Source organism: Elgaria multicarinata, chromosome 5 (assembly GCF_023053635.1).
Source record: "Elgaria multicarinata webbii isolate HBS135686 ecotype San Diego chromosome 5, rElgMul1.1.pri, whole genome shotgun sequence".
Taxonomy (NCBI): Eukaryota; Metazoa; Chordata; class Lepidosauria; order Squamata; family Anguidae; genus Elgaria; species Elgaria multicarinata.
Genome location: NC_086175.1, coordinates 66,980,022 through 66,998,033, shown reverse-complemented (window position 1 = coordinate 66,998,033; position 18,012 = coordinate 66,980,022). Strand labels below are relative to the sequence as shown.

Genomic DNA, 18,012 nt, shown 5'->3' with positions numbered 1-18,012 from the left:
CACAGGGGTTTAATTTACCCACAGGCACCATTTTTACATGCCACCCAGATCACCATAGCTTGCTGTGTTGAGCGAACCCAAGCAACAGAGGTTGTTTGTTGGTTAGACATTGGTTATGTGAGGGTTGTCTACCCCTCAAACAATCCCTGCTGTCTGTGTTTGTATGATAAGACAAGCTAGACACCCACAGCACCATGCAAAAATTGTATCTGCAGGAGTCTGGCATGATGCAAGAACCTCACAGTTAAATTAAGCCATGGTGAGCTGTCGTGCCGAGCATATGTGGGTATGTTTGAACTTCTAACATTTCCCATGCCCACTCCATTTTCTCCTCCAAGTGACATCCTCAACATTCCATTGCTCCTGGGGGCCACTGAAAATGCACTGTTTTGCTGCGCTTGGTTTCTCTTTTAAATTTACAGACCAAGGTATTTCTTTCTGGGGATGTTCTGGTGAGTTTCAAAGAGAAAAGATCTCCTTTTTCTTTTCCTTCTTCCTGAGACATCTCTGCATAGTACAAATGGGGAAGCGTTTTTGAATTCATGGCATCATTCCCCTTCCCCCAGCCCATCCCTAATTATAAATGATGTTAGGGACTTCAGCAGGTCAATTCCCTCCCCCCGCCCTCCGCACACACACTCCTTTTTACTCTGTTCATTTTATTTTCCACCAACATTCTAACATTCCATGTCTCGATGGTTCTCAACCACAGGCTTAATTGACAGACTCATGCAGACTGTGCAATGTCCTCAAGGGTGGCAGCTGCCCATAGAAAACAACAGAGAAATTCAGAGTATTTGTGTAACTGTAGCTGAGCAACAGCATTCTACCTCCACTCTCAACTATGATGAACTAAATAAATTAGTTCGTGTCTTTGGTGTACAATGTGAATCTGGAAGTTCTATTTCCAATCAATGGAGCGAGTTACTCAACATTTTCTTGTCTCAGTAGGCTTCAGATATATGAATGTCATCAACATTCTGTAAATCCTTGAAGTCACATAGTCTTGAAAGACCATTTTGAGGGACTTAGATTTGCATGTCCTAGTCCCACTTCCAAACAGAAGCACCTGGATTCATTATTAGATGGAATTACATGCACTATGTATTAGCATTTCCCACTGAATTTCAATAGTACTAAAGAAATATATGAACTTTGCCACCTATTAAAGAAATGAAAACTTTACATTGCTTACCTCAAGTTTTGTGGTGCTTCACCAAACAAACTGCAAATTTCTCTAATTTGTTTCAGTGCAGGAATGACCCATTTGTCATTTGTGCGAAGCTCTTCTATAAAACGGTCTATCCACTGTATTTTTTGCGTATCTCGATCCTTAAAAAGCAAATTATAACATGCAGCTGATTAGTAATTTTCAGATACTTTTTCATTTCTGGCTCCCTTTTTTAATCACTATGTTATAGTTCAGCACTGGAGATAGTTATTAAAGTGCTGGTCAACAGGGCCAATTAACAGTTTAGTCATAAGTAAAAACCTTTTTCACTCTTCTGCTGCTCCCAGACTGTAGAATAGCCTGCCGGAGGAGACTCGTCAGTCTTTTAGCATTCAAGAAAGCTATCAAGACTGATCTCTTCCGGCAGGCCTATCCAATATATACTATGTTTTTAATCTGTATTTTATGTATTTTATGCTTGCTGTTGTTTCCCGCCTCGATCCAATCGGAGAGGAAAGTAAGAAATATATTATTATTATTGAAGTTTACAGAATAGCTTACAGAATAGCAAGATGAGTTTGAGTCACTTCGTCCTGTACAAATTGAGTAATCCAATGTCCAAGTACAATCAAGAGTGCTTTTCAATATCCCAAAGTATAGAACAGAAAGGTAAATATCGTGGAGTAAAACATGTTAAGAGCCTATTCCAAAGTAATGGTGCCTCCCTGCTTCCTAGAGTACTTTTGGCAGAACTTCTACAGAAGTCCATACTTCAAGAGTGTTGAAATTTATTGTCTACGTTGATTTTCTCCAGAATTTTGTGAACAGGAGAAATCAATGCAGGAAGAAAGTAATAAGAACATAAGAACTGCCATGCTGGATCAGACCAAGGGTCCATTTAGTCCAACACTCTGTTCATACAGTGGCCAACCATTTGTCAACCAGGGACCAACAAAGCAGGATGGTACAACAGCACCCTCCCACCCATGTTCCCCAGCAACTGGTGTACACAAGCTTACTGCCTCAGATACTGGAGGTAATACATAACCATCAGGGCTAGTAGCCATAGATAGCCTTCTTCTCCAGAAATTTATCCAACCCCCTTTTAAAGCCATTCAAATTGGTGGCCATCACTACATCTTGTGGGTTAGTTAATTTCATAATTTAACTATGCGTTGGTTGAAGAAGTACTACCTTTTATTTGTCCTGAATCTCCCACCAATTAGCTTCATGGGATGACCCTGGGTTCTAGTATTTCGAGAGAGGGAGAAAAATGTCTTCCTATACATGTTCTCCACACCATGCATAATTTTGTACACCTCTATCATGTCTCCCCTTAGCATCCTTTTTTCCAAGCTAAACAATCCTAGCTGTTGTATCATAAATCTATTACAGCAATAACTTTTTTTCTAAAGATGCCGGTGGTTTTTTTAAATACTAGTAAATATGATTAAGCATTCAACTTAAACTGAGTAATCTATGTGATCAATCAACATATTTGTTGAGTGCGATCATCCACAGTTTTGGAGTATGTTGTCATCAGTACGCTGATGACACACAGTTCTCCTTCTCCTTCTCATCTTCATCAGGTAAGGCTGTGGATGTGCTAAACTGGTGCCTGGCTGTGACAATAGACTGGATGAGGGCTAATAAAATGAAACTCAATCCAGGCAAGACTGAGATGCTATTTGAGGGTGGTTCTTCTAACTGGATAGAGGGTTCTCAACCTGTTCTGGATGGGGTAACACTCCCCCTAAAGGAGCTAGTTCATAGCTTGGAGGTTCTTCTAGAACCATCTCTGTCACTTGAGGCTCAGGTGGCCTCAGTGGCACTGAGTGCCTTCTACCAACTTTGGTTGGTGGCCTAGTTACACCCTTGTCTGGACAGGGATAACCTGGCTTCAGTTGTCTATGCTTTGGTAACCCCCAAGGTAGATTACTGGAATGTACTCTACGTGGGGCTGTCTTTGAAGATGATTCAGAAGCTGCAGCTTGTGCAAAACAAGGCAAACAAATTGATAATGTGGAGGCTCGGAAGACAGTAACAAGGGAGAGGGCCTTCTAGGTGGTGGCCCCCAATTATGGAATGATCTCCCTGATGAAGCCTGCCTGGTGCCAACATTGCTATCTTTTCGGCACTAGGTCAAGACTTTTCTCTTTCCACTGGCAAATAATGATTTGCATAATTGGTCCTAGTTTGGAAGTATTACACCAGTTCCGATGTTATAGTAATTTCTGCAGAAATACTAGAATAAGACAGCATGAGGTAGACGAGAACATACAATCAGAAGGTTCGTTTTATATAACAACAAACTATGGTTTAGCTTTACAAGTCAACCAACCTAATGTTAACGGCTAGCCAAGAGGGTATGTTTACCTGTGAACAACTATAATCTAAGATTTTAATGTGAGCACTGAGAGCCTGGTCCATGATATCAACTGGAACATCATCACTATGTGCTAAATTCCATAGGAGGTTCAGTACTTTGTGTGCCATCACACCATCTTTATCATCTTCTGCAAGACGACGAATTAGCTCAAGTAGCTTTTCACGCTGCTTTTTGCTTGCATTTGTCCAACTTGCCTAGAAAGCAAAGGGAAACCACCAGCAATTAAAAAAAATGTAGACTTACAAATCAAATGCATGAAAAGTAAAAAGACACATAAAAATACAAATTAATAAAATACAAATTAATATACACAGGTATAAATCTACTATTCTATTCAGCAAAACTGATTAAGATACTGAATAGTTTACCAAAAATGGGAAAAACTAAGCTATTTTTCAATCATTTTAAAAGACCTTACTTGAGTGAATTTAATCCATAATCAATTAAAGTATTAATTATTCTGTGACTGAATTTCACAGTAAAAAGTAAATAAGAAAAAGCCCAACAGAAAAGCCTCTTCTTCAGCTTTTCCCATTCAAAATGAATCCATGACCCTATTTCAGGAGAAGGACAGATGTGGAAGCAAAATTTACTTTAATACTATTTTAATATATTTTAAATATCAGCCAAATCTAACATTATTTAAAAGGAATTGTCTGCGTTCTAAGAACATTTAGCTGCAGATTTATCTTCAAAAAAACTTCTTTGCATGAAAATGTAAGATACTCGCTGGCTTTTTACCCATAGAATAGTTACACACACAAACTCTGTTGAAATAACTGGGATTTAAAAATATGAATTAACTGAACTCTGGATTCCAGCCAGAGAGATTCCTATATAAGCCAAGTATGAATTATTATTTCTCTTCAATGAAAATGTATATTTTAATAAAGTTTTGCAACAACCGCTAACCCGGTTTCCTCTAAGCAATCTAGTTAATTGCTTATTAAGTTAATATTTGTATGTCCTATAAGATCAATAATTTGAAACTTTTTAAACTCCTACAACAAACAAGGTGGAATTTGGATCTCAAGGTGCGAGAAATTGTCAGCACGAGGAATGTAAATTTGCCTAATCAAAAGATTAAGCCTGTTATTTACTTGCAGTAGTACAGTTTGAAATTATATTCTACTATCTCTACAGGGTTCTGATGAATAACAGAAGCAGATTCATACGCATGGTTACCTTAAAACAATCAAACAGATGGTCAAGCTGTTCAGGAGAGAAATCCCAGGCCAATTTTGCAAGGAGGTCATGTACATTTTTCACAATGGCTTCATGTTTTCCTGCCTTAATAAGAAATAATATTAACATCAATTGTGGTTATTTCTACCCCAAGATACCACTGTTCTAAGTATCATATATTTCTATTATAGCAATTTTCCCACAAGGTATCCATCTTACCAAGATGAATTGACATAGACTCAGTTCAGACAACACGTTAGTTAACGCAGTGTGAAAACTCCACTCAACGGTTGAGTTTTTAGGAGGTACTCCCCAAGCAACATGTTCTAACTCCACCATTATGCGACTGTGGGTTACCATAGAGTTGAATAAAATCCATTGTGACATCTGATTGACAGTTCTTCCACCCTGTCTCCTCCCCGTCCTCCCGATGGTATCCCATCAGCCATTGCTGAAAAACACACACACACCAATCCCAGCAACTCTTCTAGAGCAGCACTCACTCCTTTCACCACTCTTGCCAGGGAACTCTGCAGCCAGTGGGAAAAGTCAACTCAATACAACAGAATACTCCACAGAGCCCTCCACATAACACGCAACACCACAGTTGTGCAGGAACTCTCCTCTGCACAGCATGGATATTCAGCATGGAGTGTTTTCCAAAAAAACTCCACCATTGCGTGGAGTTTTCCCGCCAGACAACACATTTCTCAATGGTGGTGTAAAAACTCCACCGTGGAGTTCTAAAACCACTGTTGTGAAACATGATGTCTGAACAGAGACATATACTTGTAATGACCTTAGAAAGAACAGATATGGCAGTAAAAGTTTGTGTATGCCACAGAAATATGTGGCATAATAATTGCAGATTCCCAGCAGAATAGCAAATTAAAATTTTAATTTAACACCTGTACAAGACATAAGCAACTCAAATTCCAATAATAGGTGATGCAAAATAAAATGACAGCTGTTTACTCCCTACCTGTGCAGCCCAAATGTTGTCAAGATCTTGCAAGGTGAGAGCCTTTTCCTTGATGACAAAACGAAGAATTTTCTCTAACTTTTCTACATACTGAGGTTGATGTAGACTATCCCTTAACACAATCGATAAGATGTTATTTTGCTGGATCCACTCCTAAATTTAAAGATGGCAAAACTTATTAGATAAAAGTAAAATATAAACAAGGCCATTCCTTTTGTTTTTATTTCAGATGACAAGCAACACATTATAAAACCCTCAAAATGGAACCAAACATATTTCTGTAATAAAGTAGAACATGGGGTCCTAATATTGGCCACCTGTTTTTTTTTCCTGTAAGAAATCTTCTCAACTGGCTCTTCCAGATTTCACACCACTCAGGCATAATGTAGTTATGCTATGTATACAGGTAGCAGATACTATATGTAATCCCAAGATGCTCACAGTCTAGTTCCCGACAAGCATCATACATACTAAGGTTGTACAGTTGGGGCAGATGCTTCAATTGCCCAGTTCTCAAGAGAAGGACATGAGAGCAACATCTGGAACACAGATGTTGTATGGAAACACAACTCACAGTGGATGGGTTTGCGTATCATGGCTAAGCCACCCGCAAATAACCCTTGGTGGGTGGATTGTTCGCTCGCTTACCCACGATGGTGCCAAAAGACAATCAGCCTCTCCATGGCTGGTTTCAAGCTTGGTCCTCCCGCTCACTCCCTGCATGTATCCCAGATGTCTTTGTAGCCAAATCCGTGTACTGCTCCCTCAGCAACCTTTTCACTATTGGTCCACTGTGTGTTTGGAGCATGTTTGTGTTTGCTGGCTCCCAACAGAAAGTTTCCCAATCCCAATCCCTCGCCCGCCCCATGCTGGCACCTGCCTATGTTTATTTTTCTAATTAAAACTGTAAACCTTAACATCCCCTTTTATGTTTTTATTAACTGCTTTCTTCACCTGCCCAGGTAGCAGCTTTCATTCATCCACTCTTCCTTGTCACCCAGAGAAGCGGCTCTCATTCACCATTTTCTACCACTTCCCTCTCCATCTTCTCAGGAAGCAGTTCGTTTTTTAGCTGACCCACCACCTACCCCATTAGCAAAGCCACTTTTGCTCATCCCTTCTTTCCCACCTTTGCAATTTACTTCAGACAGGGAAAACACACAGCCCAGTTTCCACACACCTTATCCACCCCCTCAATCTGCAGACCAGCTTTATACTGCACCCTCTGTCCTCTCCTGCTATGCCATTCCTTTTTATATCTCTTGACTCCCATGAAGCTTACAGTGGACCCAGTTATACAACTCCAAAGGAGATCTTTATTGTGAAACAACATTTTTGGGTGGCATTTCTGAGAGCTATAAGAGCAGCCCTAGCTACAAAGCTACATTACAAGTCTGTTCATTTCTTCAATGACCTGGTCTTTTTCTTCAGACTTTGCACCTTGCCCTGTTTATTTTTGTTTCTAAAATGCTGCAGCACTAATTTTTAGCCTAAAATACAAAATCCATAGACCACGCTAATATCAATGCCTTGAGAAGTATACAATAGGAGCTGTGTGCATGCAGCCAGCCTTGATAGCTCCAGTCCACACACAGCCTCGCCAGCCCAGGTCTTCACACGGCCGCAATACTGTGCTTCCTTCCAGAAGCAAGTGTTTCTGTGCATATTGAAGTTTGCCCTCAGAAGTGCAATATTTCAGCCATGTGAAGACCTGGGCTGGTGGGGCTGTGTGTGCATGGAGTGGGGCCTGGCAGAGCTGGCCATGCACACATGGCACCTATTGGTACTAGGCTTTAGCTCCACTGAGTTACTATGAACAGTTTTATGACACAACGTTTTCAGTAGTAACAACAAAATCACAGATCTCCTGGGACTTCTGCTAGGAAGGTATTTTTAAAAAACATTTAAGACATTTGATGAAAACATTAGTTTCAGCAAGCCTATGGTTGAGTTTTTGTCATTTGCTATGCCTGGCTTGGATTTCATTTTATCTGCTGCTTAAATTGTTTTTGTGATCACAGTTCTTTAAAATTAGTAAATCATTAAAACATAATCTTGTAAGCCACTATCTGTGTCCATGGGCAGAAAAATATAGTAAAAACAAAATGAACAAACAAAAATCAAATTAAATACTTGTTATGGAAAATGTCTCCTGGCAACTAAGATGCAAATTCTTTAAATAGGTTGCCACCAAATAAATTCAAATCAACTTACAGCCATTCTTTCTGCTGTAAGCCATTCCTCCTCTTCAGGATTGCCATGTCGATGGGTATAATATGACACACTGGATATTACCTTGTTAACTTCATTTAGTGCATTCATTTTTCCATTGAAAGATGAAATTTGCAGCAACCTGCAAAGAAATGTATGTGTAAGAGAAGCACAACAGGACACACATACGCCTATGCTGTTTTTCTTGTCATTGTTATGTTTTTAATTGTGTTTCAATGTTTTAATTGTTTTAATCAAGTTTTATTTATGATTGTAAGCCACCTTGAGTGTCATTTTTTTTTGGTAGAAATAGAGGTTACAAATCAAATCAATAAATAAAATCATAACAGAAGAGAGCCTTACCTAAGTATCATTTTTAATCTAAATATTTCTAAGTTTTTTACAGTTTCCTCTTGTCCTGGAACTCTTGAGGCTAAATTCTTTAGAGATTTGATTATCATTGACAAAGCATCATTTTTGGCTTCATTCTTGGCTTCTTTTTTCAGTTCATCATCAGTTAAGTTTTCTAAAAACTGTGGAACCATTTCTATAATTGGAAGGAAGTATTTCTTCACTGTATGCAGTGTTAGAAACTCATAGCACTGTCCAAATGGCCTAGGGAGGGGAAAAAAAGATCACTGTAAAGGTAAAACTGACTTAAAATAGCATTTTAGGTAACAACAGAATAGTAAAAGGTGGATTTTAGGGAAATCAATGTAAGCAAAATTTACCAAGCTAATGAGTGCCAAGTCAAAATACAACTTCCATTTCATCATCCCATTTGCAGGTGGCATTTCTGTTTTCTAGGGGGCAATTCAGGGATTGAGGGGGGCAAATTTACCATCGTTGGAACTCTCCTGGCAGCTCCCACTGCTGATAACCTATTGGACTTTCAAGTACCTAGAACCATGCTGCATGGAGACACAGTGTCACTGACAGCAGTTTCTGGGGGTAAAACAACAGCCTCCATTGGCAGCTGCCATCATTCCCCAGAAGCCCTTATCACAGCAACACTACGTCATCACACAGCATTGCTCCAGGGAACTTGCAAGGGAGGAAATGGCAGATACCAGCCACTGGAAGCAGATCAGGCTTTGGGGGTGTGCTTCACTATCTTAAATTTCACTCCAGATTTTGGATCACATTTTTGCCCTTCTCCAAGTCCAAGCTAAATGTTAATGGGTACGTCTGATGAGTACTCACTTAGATGTCTAATACATCTAGTGCCTGAAGACCTTCTGGGCATGGATAGATAATGATAAGTAAAAGTTAGATTGAAACTATGAAGAACTATAGCCACAAATGATGTAGAATACATATTTCAGTAATATATCAAGATTCTAATGTACCAGTACAAACAAGGTATTACAAAGACAAGAAATCCTCAATGTTAGAAACTCTGGAGTGTTAACAAAATGGCTCTGATTGATCCTGTATATATACTGCATTTAAGTGCAGCGTTGGAGGAAGCAAGATCTCTAAGTTTTTTAGGCTCTTACAGATATAGCACAGCATCCAAAACAGGTTAAGCACAATTGCATGAATATATAGGTAATACACTCTCTTGCCCAACTCACAGAATACAATCCAGATCTGCCAACCTATGTTCCATACAAGAACCAACACTACTAGGTATACAAACCCAAATACCAAGCTATTTCAGCAGTTTTATTTCAACAGGAAATTGCTCCTGGGAAAATTCTAAAGCTTCACAACTAACCTTTACTTCCAGTCTTATTACTCTAACTTCCTAAACAATATAATTACCAATTATGATAAGCTGACCAAGAGCTGATCTTACTGGATCAAATCAAAATTTGAGCTCCTGGATTGCAAACCTTGGTTAGGACAAGGTCTGTTAATATATATATATATTGTTGTTTTGCAAGCAAGCTTAAAGGATACACCTAGATTAGTTTACAAAGAAAGTAAAAGGCTGTTTCAGTATTTCAACTGCAACTAATAATCAATAATAATCAATACACTTTTCAAAAGCAGTAAATATTGTAACTCACCAATTAGAATGCACTATAAAGAAGTCAGAAGACCTCTGAAGCTAGTATTCAGCATTAAAGCTCACCAATACGATATCTGGGTTGTTAGTTTCCTTTTCATGATCATTTAGGAATATTGGGTTATAGCCAATAACAGCTTGCATTAGAAGAAAATATTTCTGCTTGTGCATGTTGTGGCAACTGATTTTCACTGATCCCGCTTCTACCGACTTAAGCCCCCTGTCCTCAAAAAGTGGCTCTAGAGGGGTGGGAAAAAAGATCCCCCAGACAGAATGGGATTTGACACGGACGACTATAACAAGTAGTGGTAATCAGCAAAAATCAGGAACCATGACTTGTGTGAGTGGAAGCACTTCCCATAAGGTCAAAGCTGTTACTAGATACAATCCACTGTCTGAATGCAGATAGTACCTATTCTCACTTTGTGGCTACAAAATAAATGAGAATTTCAAGACTGGGCTAAAGCTGAAGTGTTCTTCACATTTTGCAAAGAGCAAAAATATACATATGTGAGTTACATGCATAACAGCAACTGTGCCAAAGTCCACACTGAGACAGATGCTTGAATTAACCTGAGAGGTTTTGTTGCTAATTCAGTTGACACCTCCCAAATCCATCTTTAGAAAAAGAACTTACTTGATGAGAGCTGCAATAATCTGAACATTCAGTGCTGATCCACTCATAAAACGATCATGTAGGATCTGAAACCCATTTAATGTGCCAAACTTGTTGATGAGATCTACTAGCCAGCCCTGTAAAACAATTTTTCCTGCTTTACAAGTAATTCCTACCACCAAACACATTTATGTTGCAAAAAAACAAGCTCTGTATATGCTTTGGCTTGGAATTAAAAACTTTTAACCATGATTGTTCTCTTACATGCTTTTATTACTATCCTTTAATTTTTCAAGCGGTTTATGATTTGAAGAATTATAATAGACGACTCAGTTTAATATTTTTTTTGTGTGCAAAGAAAAGAAGTTTACTTAGAGTATCTATTTACAATAATCTGTATTCTGACACAGAACTGATGTATTTTCTTTTATATCAGAAACCAGAAGTGAAAACAGGATGTCTGTGAAATAATGCTTAAATATATGGAGAACAAAAGAGGCCTCAAATAGAGGCTATATCAAGCTCTTGTCAAGTTTCCCATCGTATGAACTGAGCACTTGCCCCGCAAGGCCTTATAGCAACCATACCAATGCATACATTACAATGAATATAAAACTTATGAAAACTGTGAATTCTCATTCATGAGATTGGGAGGTTTGTGTACCCGCAACTACATTAATAATTGTTAATGCTATTCAGGTTTTGCTTTTAGCAGGGATTTTTAACCAACTTCAAATTCTCAGCATTAACCCAGATTAATTTCAACGCAGACCTAATATATAACTACCATTAAGGTTGATGGGGGAAGAGCGAATAGAGAAAAGGAAGCTTGAGGATGCTCAATCCCATGGCCTACTCCCTTAACCACAGGTTGAGGGTTTGATAGTGGTGCATATGCACCAGTCTATGGACACTCCACAGACATCTTTGGCTCTGTCTCCTCAAGGACAGATTTTGACGCAGACAACGGGTGTACTCCAGGAATTTACGCAGCTGAAAATCACCAGGTTCCAACGTTGCAATTTAGCATGTTCACTGGAAGTAGCCTACACAATTAAGGGATATAGGTTGAAGCGCTCTACCCCATAGCCACTGTTATGTGATGCAAGCTATGAAGGTACAATATTCAGTGAAAATGAGCTACCAAATTGTTCCATGGAGAAAGTGTCAAACTAGACAAGTATCAGAGATTCAAACTGCATTCTGATGCTATCTTGTGCAGGTTTCTGCCTAAGCACAATGCAGACTGTAGCAAATGTGCAATAGGCTCCATTGTCTTTATGACAAAGTAAAGACTGCACTAGCAAACAAAACAAACAAAAACCAAAGCAGCTTCTACTTCACTGATTTTCTATGCTTCTGGCTTAGCCAAAACTGAAGAGCCAAATCAAGACCCCAGGAAGTTGTTGTCCAGAGATGTCTACATGAGGATGATCTAAGATTCACGGTTCAAAATTTCAATCAACACACCTTCGGTGACCGTGGGTCTGGGGGACGAGCATAAAGTTCATCTTCAGCCAGCTGAACTCCAGCAGGAACAGTTTCAGAGGGACGTGTACCATTGTAAAGATGGAATTTGCAATGAGGATTTAAGGCCATTGCAAGAAGTTCAAGAAGAGGAAACCAATCTTGGGCCAGCTTTGCCACACAGAGTTCAACTAGTCGGTGAGTGTTGTTAATGATACATCTCTGTTAAGGAAAACAATAGTTTAATAGCTTTGCTTGATGCTGAAATTCCAACATTCTTAAAACCGTTGTTCTAAAGATTTATTTATTTCAAACCATTGAAGTTTAGACCATAGGAAGTATACTATAAATAAAGTAAAAAGGTAGTTTTTCACTAGTCATAGGTAATTAAATCAATTTTTGACATAATGAAATTGCTGATATCAGATGGGTACATAAGTGGGTACCTAATATAAACTTACATGAATCTCAAACTTCCAGCCACTCACTGCCTCATCTGTAAGGATTTTCGTGAAAGAAATTGTTAACCCATCTCGAAAAAAACGCTGACATGCTTCACTTTTAACATCAAGACCTGTGTAAAGAAGATCAGTAAAGCAATTAGATTTCTGTGGAAATTTAATGGTTACAGCATGCCCCAAACTGTAAATTATCCAGAATTTGTTTAAAAAGATGCAGTTTTTAAGTGCACCATGAAGTAAGCCTTAAAACTAAACTTCATAAAAGATAAGCCAATTTCCTTATATCAGTGCTGAATCAAGGATTCTGTATCCATGTACTAGCAACTCCAGCAACCGTGGATTATTTTTCGAAGTACATTTCTAGTCTTTAAACTAGCAGCAAACAACTCTGAAAACTGCAGACAATAAATGCTCAGAAACTAGAAAGTCCCTACCAAGTGGCTTGCAATAGCTAAGGGTTAGGATCTGTGCACGTACATTCAATTCTTATTTCCCATCTTTCCTCTTACTCCTGCAAATTTGCTTCTGCCCAACTCAAATCCATTTTATCTGATTCTCTCAAATTCAGCCCTCCTTTCCCAACAAGCAATAAAGGAAACAAGTCAGTCAGTCCAGAATCTGACTCTCAACTTCCATTCTCTTCCTCCCTTTACTAATTCGTTATTACTGTATCACATCTTCCATCTGTAGTAATATAGGCCTTGGCTAGACCAGGCTATATCCCGGGGTGAACCCCAGGATCATCGCTATGCGTCCAGATGACGCACAGGGGATGTGGGATCAGGGGATGATCCCTCCTTTGCCCCAGGATATAGCCTTCCCCTTTGGGCCCCGTTTTTCCACGGTCTCTGGCTCAGCCCAAGACTGCGGAACGTCTGGCCCGTTTCCGCGGCTTGACCCCACTCCGCACAATTAGTCACGTGGAGCCAGGAGTGCTGCGCCCATCAGGGTTAGGGTGGGGGAGCAGAGAAACCAAATTAAATTTTAAAAAAAGACTTACCTTTAGCGCATGAGCATTCATGCACAGCGTCCTCTTTTTAAAAAATGGTGGGCGCGACGCCTCTCTTCCTGAGGTCATCGCGCTTTACGTGTAAACGGGGGCGAGATCTCGCGTTAATCCAAACGCAAGGTCTTCCCTCCTCTCCCCTGGACTTTCAGGTAGGTCTAGCTAAGGCCATATTTGAACCAAACTACAAAGATGTGTCAAGCATTTAGGCATGCCTATGCTACATAATTAATAGATATAAAGGTGGCTTGTTCTTTTCACTTCCCTATAGGGATTATTTTCAAGAGCAAAATCCCAAATTCTCAGATTTACTGTAATTTCTATTTGACTGCCTCAATCTGGAAATTCAATCCTTCAATTTAACTTTTAATTTGTACAAATTTCCTTAAATAAATTTCTTACTGATGATGCATATATAACATAGATTAGTTGCACTTTAAAAAATGAAAAGAACATAGGGCTGATGCAACAAAAAATGCTAGTTTAGCATTACAATAACAAACACCTTGGGCTTGCATCATCCCAGTAGGTGAAGCTGCAAAGAGTTTGTATGCTTTTGCTTCCACTTTAAATAAACTGCAGCTGTGTTATACCAACCTGGACAAACTGCAGTAATCACAACTATGGGCTCATCTACACCAAGCAAGATGTTGCACTATAAAGCGGTATGAAAGTGGTATATAAATGGCAGGAACCACACTACTGCTTTATAGCAGTATTGAACCGCACTGCAGGATCTATGCTACTGCTTTATAGTGATACTGAAGTACACTGACAACTGTTGGGGCCCATGACACATCTATACCAAGCAGGATATAGCACTATGAAAGTGGTATATGGTATGTGTCATGGGCCCCGACAGTTGTCAGTGCACTTCAATACCACTATAAAGCAGTAGTGTGGCTCCTGCCTTTTATATACCGCTTTCATAGTGGAATATCCTGCTTGGTGTAGATGAGCCCTATGTTAGTGGAAAAAGTCAACTCGAAAGCATTGTTTATGAAGCTGGCTTGTTTCTACTAGTCATGGTTAAGATTCACCACAGTTTAGGGTACGGATAGTTAATATAAAGCAAAAGCTTCTGAACTCCTTACACCCCTGCCAAAACAGACAGTGCACATACCCAAGGATCTTTTAATCTCCTTTTCATAACACAGCTTTCTGAAAGCTGTCAGTACCCTTATACAATTAACCCATATTAGTCAAGGTATGGAAACTCAAAAAGAAAAAGAAAAAGTCTGAGGATATTTTCCACAATAAATGAATCTTGAAGTATTTTTTTTAAGAACTAAGCATTTTTGTCATAAATACCATTATTGAAAAGCCTAACAATGCATTTCAATTATGACCTAACAATGCATTTCAATTATGTATTTTATAGCTGAACATACTCCAGTCCTTTCAGAAATGCTTTGCTTATGCAATTCTCTATAAATCTCTTATCACTTTTCTCCTACAACAATCACAAAAACAAAATTGTCTGCAAGGATGACTTGAGGTTATTAATAGACAGGTTTTGTTTTTCTAGTTGGCAAGGTGGCCGGCCATTTGAATACCTTTGTTAGATTACAGATACACAGAAAGAATGCAGATGTCACAACTGGCCTAGCCCTCTATTAATAAATTATTCAAGGCACTAGTGGTCCTCCAGATTTTTAGCCTACGTCTCCCGTCAGCCCTAGTCCATAGTAAATGATGAAGGATCATGGGAGATGTAGGCCAAAACATCTGAAGGGTCACAGGCTGCCCACCTCTGATCTAGGACTTAGCAAGCTCTGATCTTGCGATGTCATATGTATCAGCCATCAAATCATGTTTCATTAAATCCACCTGCTGGCTTCATTACATCACTCAGCGTATCAAACTGGTTGTCTAAATTATCTCTTGATCCGTTCTCCTTTCCACAAAGGCTCTCTGTAATTCCGTATCTTATATTGGCCCCTCTCCTTTTTCCTTAAGGTTTTTTTGTTTGTTTGCTTCCCAAAGTTTCTTCTGCTCCAGAGATATGAAGGCCAGGGCAAAAAACTGCAAAAAAAAAACCTGAGGAAAACCTGTCTGTTTCGCTCCCCACCGAATCATTTTTGGTTCCTCCCGCCACAAAAAAAAAAAAAAGGAAAAATTGAACAGTTTGGGATTATGAAATAGTTTCTTTTAGGATTGAAAAGGGTATTTATATATTGTTACCCAGTGCTTGCTCACCCCAAATGATTTCCAAAAACTATGTAAAAAGAAGACTTTTATAGAAAAATTTGAGATGTAAAATATTTGGAAATAATGAAGCCTGGGTAAGATTTCTAGCATAATTATTTCTTCCATTCCTTATTACAACTGTTTATCTAATGTATCTTTCATTGATAGACATTTAGGGATAATTAAGTCATATTCAGATTCCCAACACATGAGTAAGAGTCACCATATCATAATATGGAAGAAAATGTGCATGCCTGACAGTTTGAGTTTTGCTCTACAGATTCCTGTGTTTCTGTATTTCTTGGCTTGTTCTGATTAGATGCTGTAGTTTATCCAGCCCATCACCAGATGCAGCAGAACAGCATTCTTTTTAATTAATGTTGAGGCTTGGATCTATAGAACTCACTACCACAGTTTTTAATAAAGCACTCAATTAGACCTCGCCACGAGGGGATGCTACTTCAGCTACAGAAATGTTTTAACTGCTGCCACGTAGCCTGATTCCTATGACATAGGCAAGGAATTGAACACCACCACTACAGACAATCTTTGAAAAGAACAATAAGATGTTCATTAACAAATTATTTACAAAAGTGAATAAAATGTCATTCTTCAAAAAACAGGTTGAGATTGCTTAAAGGTTCTTAAATTAAATATGGTTGCTTACCATTCCTAAGCAGAGTCTTTCTAAGCTAAATAAAATCTTTTATTTTCTTTCAGATCACATTTCCCTAAGCAACACCCCACAAACAGGAATAGGTTTAGGAATTTTCCTAAACTCCCTTATAAACAGGAACAGATGCTGTACACCAGTATCCTCTGACTCCAGTTCTTCCTGCTTCTTGGACATTCAGTTGTTTCTGGGACTACTTGCTGAAGTTCCATCAGATCAGACATAACATATTTTAGGAATCTAATTTATATATAACTAGGTTTGCTCATAAAATTATGTTTGGCATATTACATTTAAAAGTATAGTTTATTCAGACAATAATTATAAATTTACTGAGTCTACTTTTAAACATTTTAAAATATAATGATAATTTTATGAGCAAACCAAGTTGCACATAATATAACTTTAGAACATAAAAGCTACTTTATGTTCCTAAGTCAGCCTTCCCAAACAGATTTTTGGACTACAATGCCCCAAACCGCCCAGAGTTGTGAACCACCCAGAGAGCTTTGGCTGTGGGGCGGTATATAAATGTAATAAATAAATAAATAAACAAACATTCTTGACCACTGCTCATGCTTCCTAAAGCTGTTAACAATCCACAATTCAACAACAAGTCACATTCAACCTTGAGCACAAGTTTCATTTTTCAACTTACTTTTTTTGCTAAGCTCAATAGCAGCTTCTAGAAGAACTTCTAACTCCCCTTTAGGCAATACAGGAACAACCCAACGAGGTCTAAGGGGAAAAAATAGAACATAGTTTTTTAAATTGTACATGAAATCCAAGTTTCCCCTATTTTTCATCTGAAAAAGATGGAAAAGTTTGAGCCACAAATTAGGATACTGCCTAAGAAAAATCTGCCATTCTTATTTCTTTACAATGCTTTGTGTGCTAACCATTTCATATTTTGATTTTTAAAATCCTACAAAAAGGCATCTAGAATGCCAGCAAACATTAACTGAACAGCTTATATTTCGAACATGTTATAATTAGAAAACATGCACAAGGCATTTTAAGGAAATTACCTGTTGATCATGTCATCCAATTTGGCCAGGTCAGTGTGTGGAAATGCAGGCTCTTCATCTTCAAGTTGTGGTGGAGCATCACCTTGGCCCTGTTCATCAGGGGGGGTTGCTGGGGAATTCTCATTTGAAGAATCAGGTGAGGAAGTCTGAGTTAAAAATTATGTAGTTAAGTGAACCACTCAAATCCAGTCACTTTCTTAACTATTAAGATAGTTACATTATGTTCGCTTAAACCAAACTAAATAGTGTTTCACACTAATAAATCCTATTTTTGCACATAAAGATCTCCAATTCTGGTTTCTTTTCATTTACCCAGTTCTCTTAATGAAAGTGTCATGGTACAAGCCTAGCCAAGTTTTGATGTTTCTTTCTAACAACCTCCAAGGATAGATCTACTTCTTCCTCCCCATGCCCCTTTTCAAAGATGCACTTACCTCTTCCTACCCAACCCCAATGCAACACAAGAAATTTCATACTTCTCTCATTTTATCACATTTGTTCTAGGTTTGTATCTTTAAATTTCAACTTAAAGTATAAGCAGCATTCTTAAACTTCCACTTCCTTGCAGGATACCAAATTTAATGCCACTTCTCTAAAAAATTCAAGCGAACTCCAAAAT

General features: G+C 38.5%; 1 protein-coding gene across 3 annotated transcripts in view; it reads right to left on the bottom strand.

The window, feature by feature from the left end:
- Window positions 1–18,012, bottom strand: part of USP9X (ubiquitin specific peptidase 9 X-linked) — a 94,136-nt gene that overhangs the window by 54,648 nt on the left and 21,476 nt on the right. For all 3 annotated transcript variants that reach the window (XM_063126530.1, XM_063126532.1, XM_063126531.1), the window contains exons 3-13: window positions 17,394–17,539; window positions 17,024–17,103; window positions 12,497–12,609; window positions 12,039–12,257; window positions 10,590–10,705; window positions 8,302–8,553; window positions 7,942–8,080; window positions 5,728–5,880; window positions 4,746–4,850; window positions 3,548–3,754; window positions 1,196–1,332 (exon numbers count right to left, since the gene is read on the bottom strand). In XM_063126530.1, coding sequence (XP_062982600.1) covers window positions 1,196–1,332; window positions 3,548–3,754; window positions 4,746–4,850; window positions 5,728–5,880; window positions 7,942–8,080; window positions 8,302–8,553; window positions 10,590–10,705; window positions 12,039–12,257; window positions 12,497–12,609; window positions 17,024–17,103; window positions 17,394–17,539 — 1,667 coding nt within the window. The remainder of the gene's footprint in view (window positions 1–1,195; window positions 1,333–3,547; window positions 3,755–4,745; window positions 4,851–5,727; window positions 5,881–7,941; window positions 8,081–8,301; window positions 8,554–10,589; window positions 10,706–12,038; window positions 12,258–12,496; window positions 12,610–17,023; window positions 17,104–17,393; window positions 17,540–18,012) is intronic.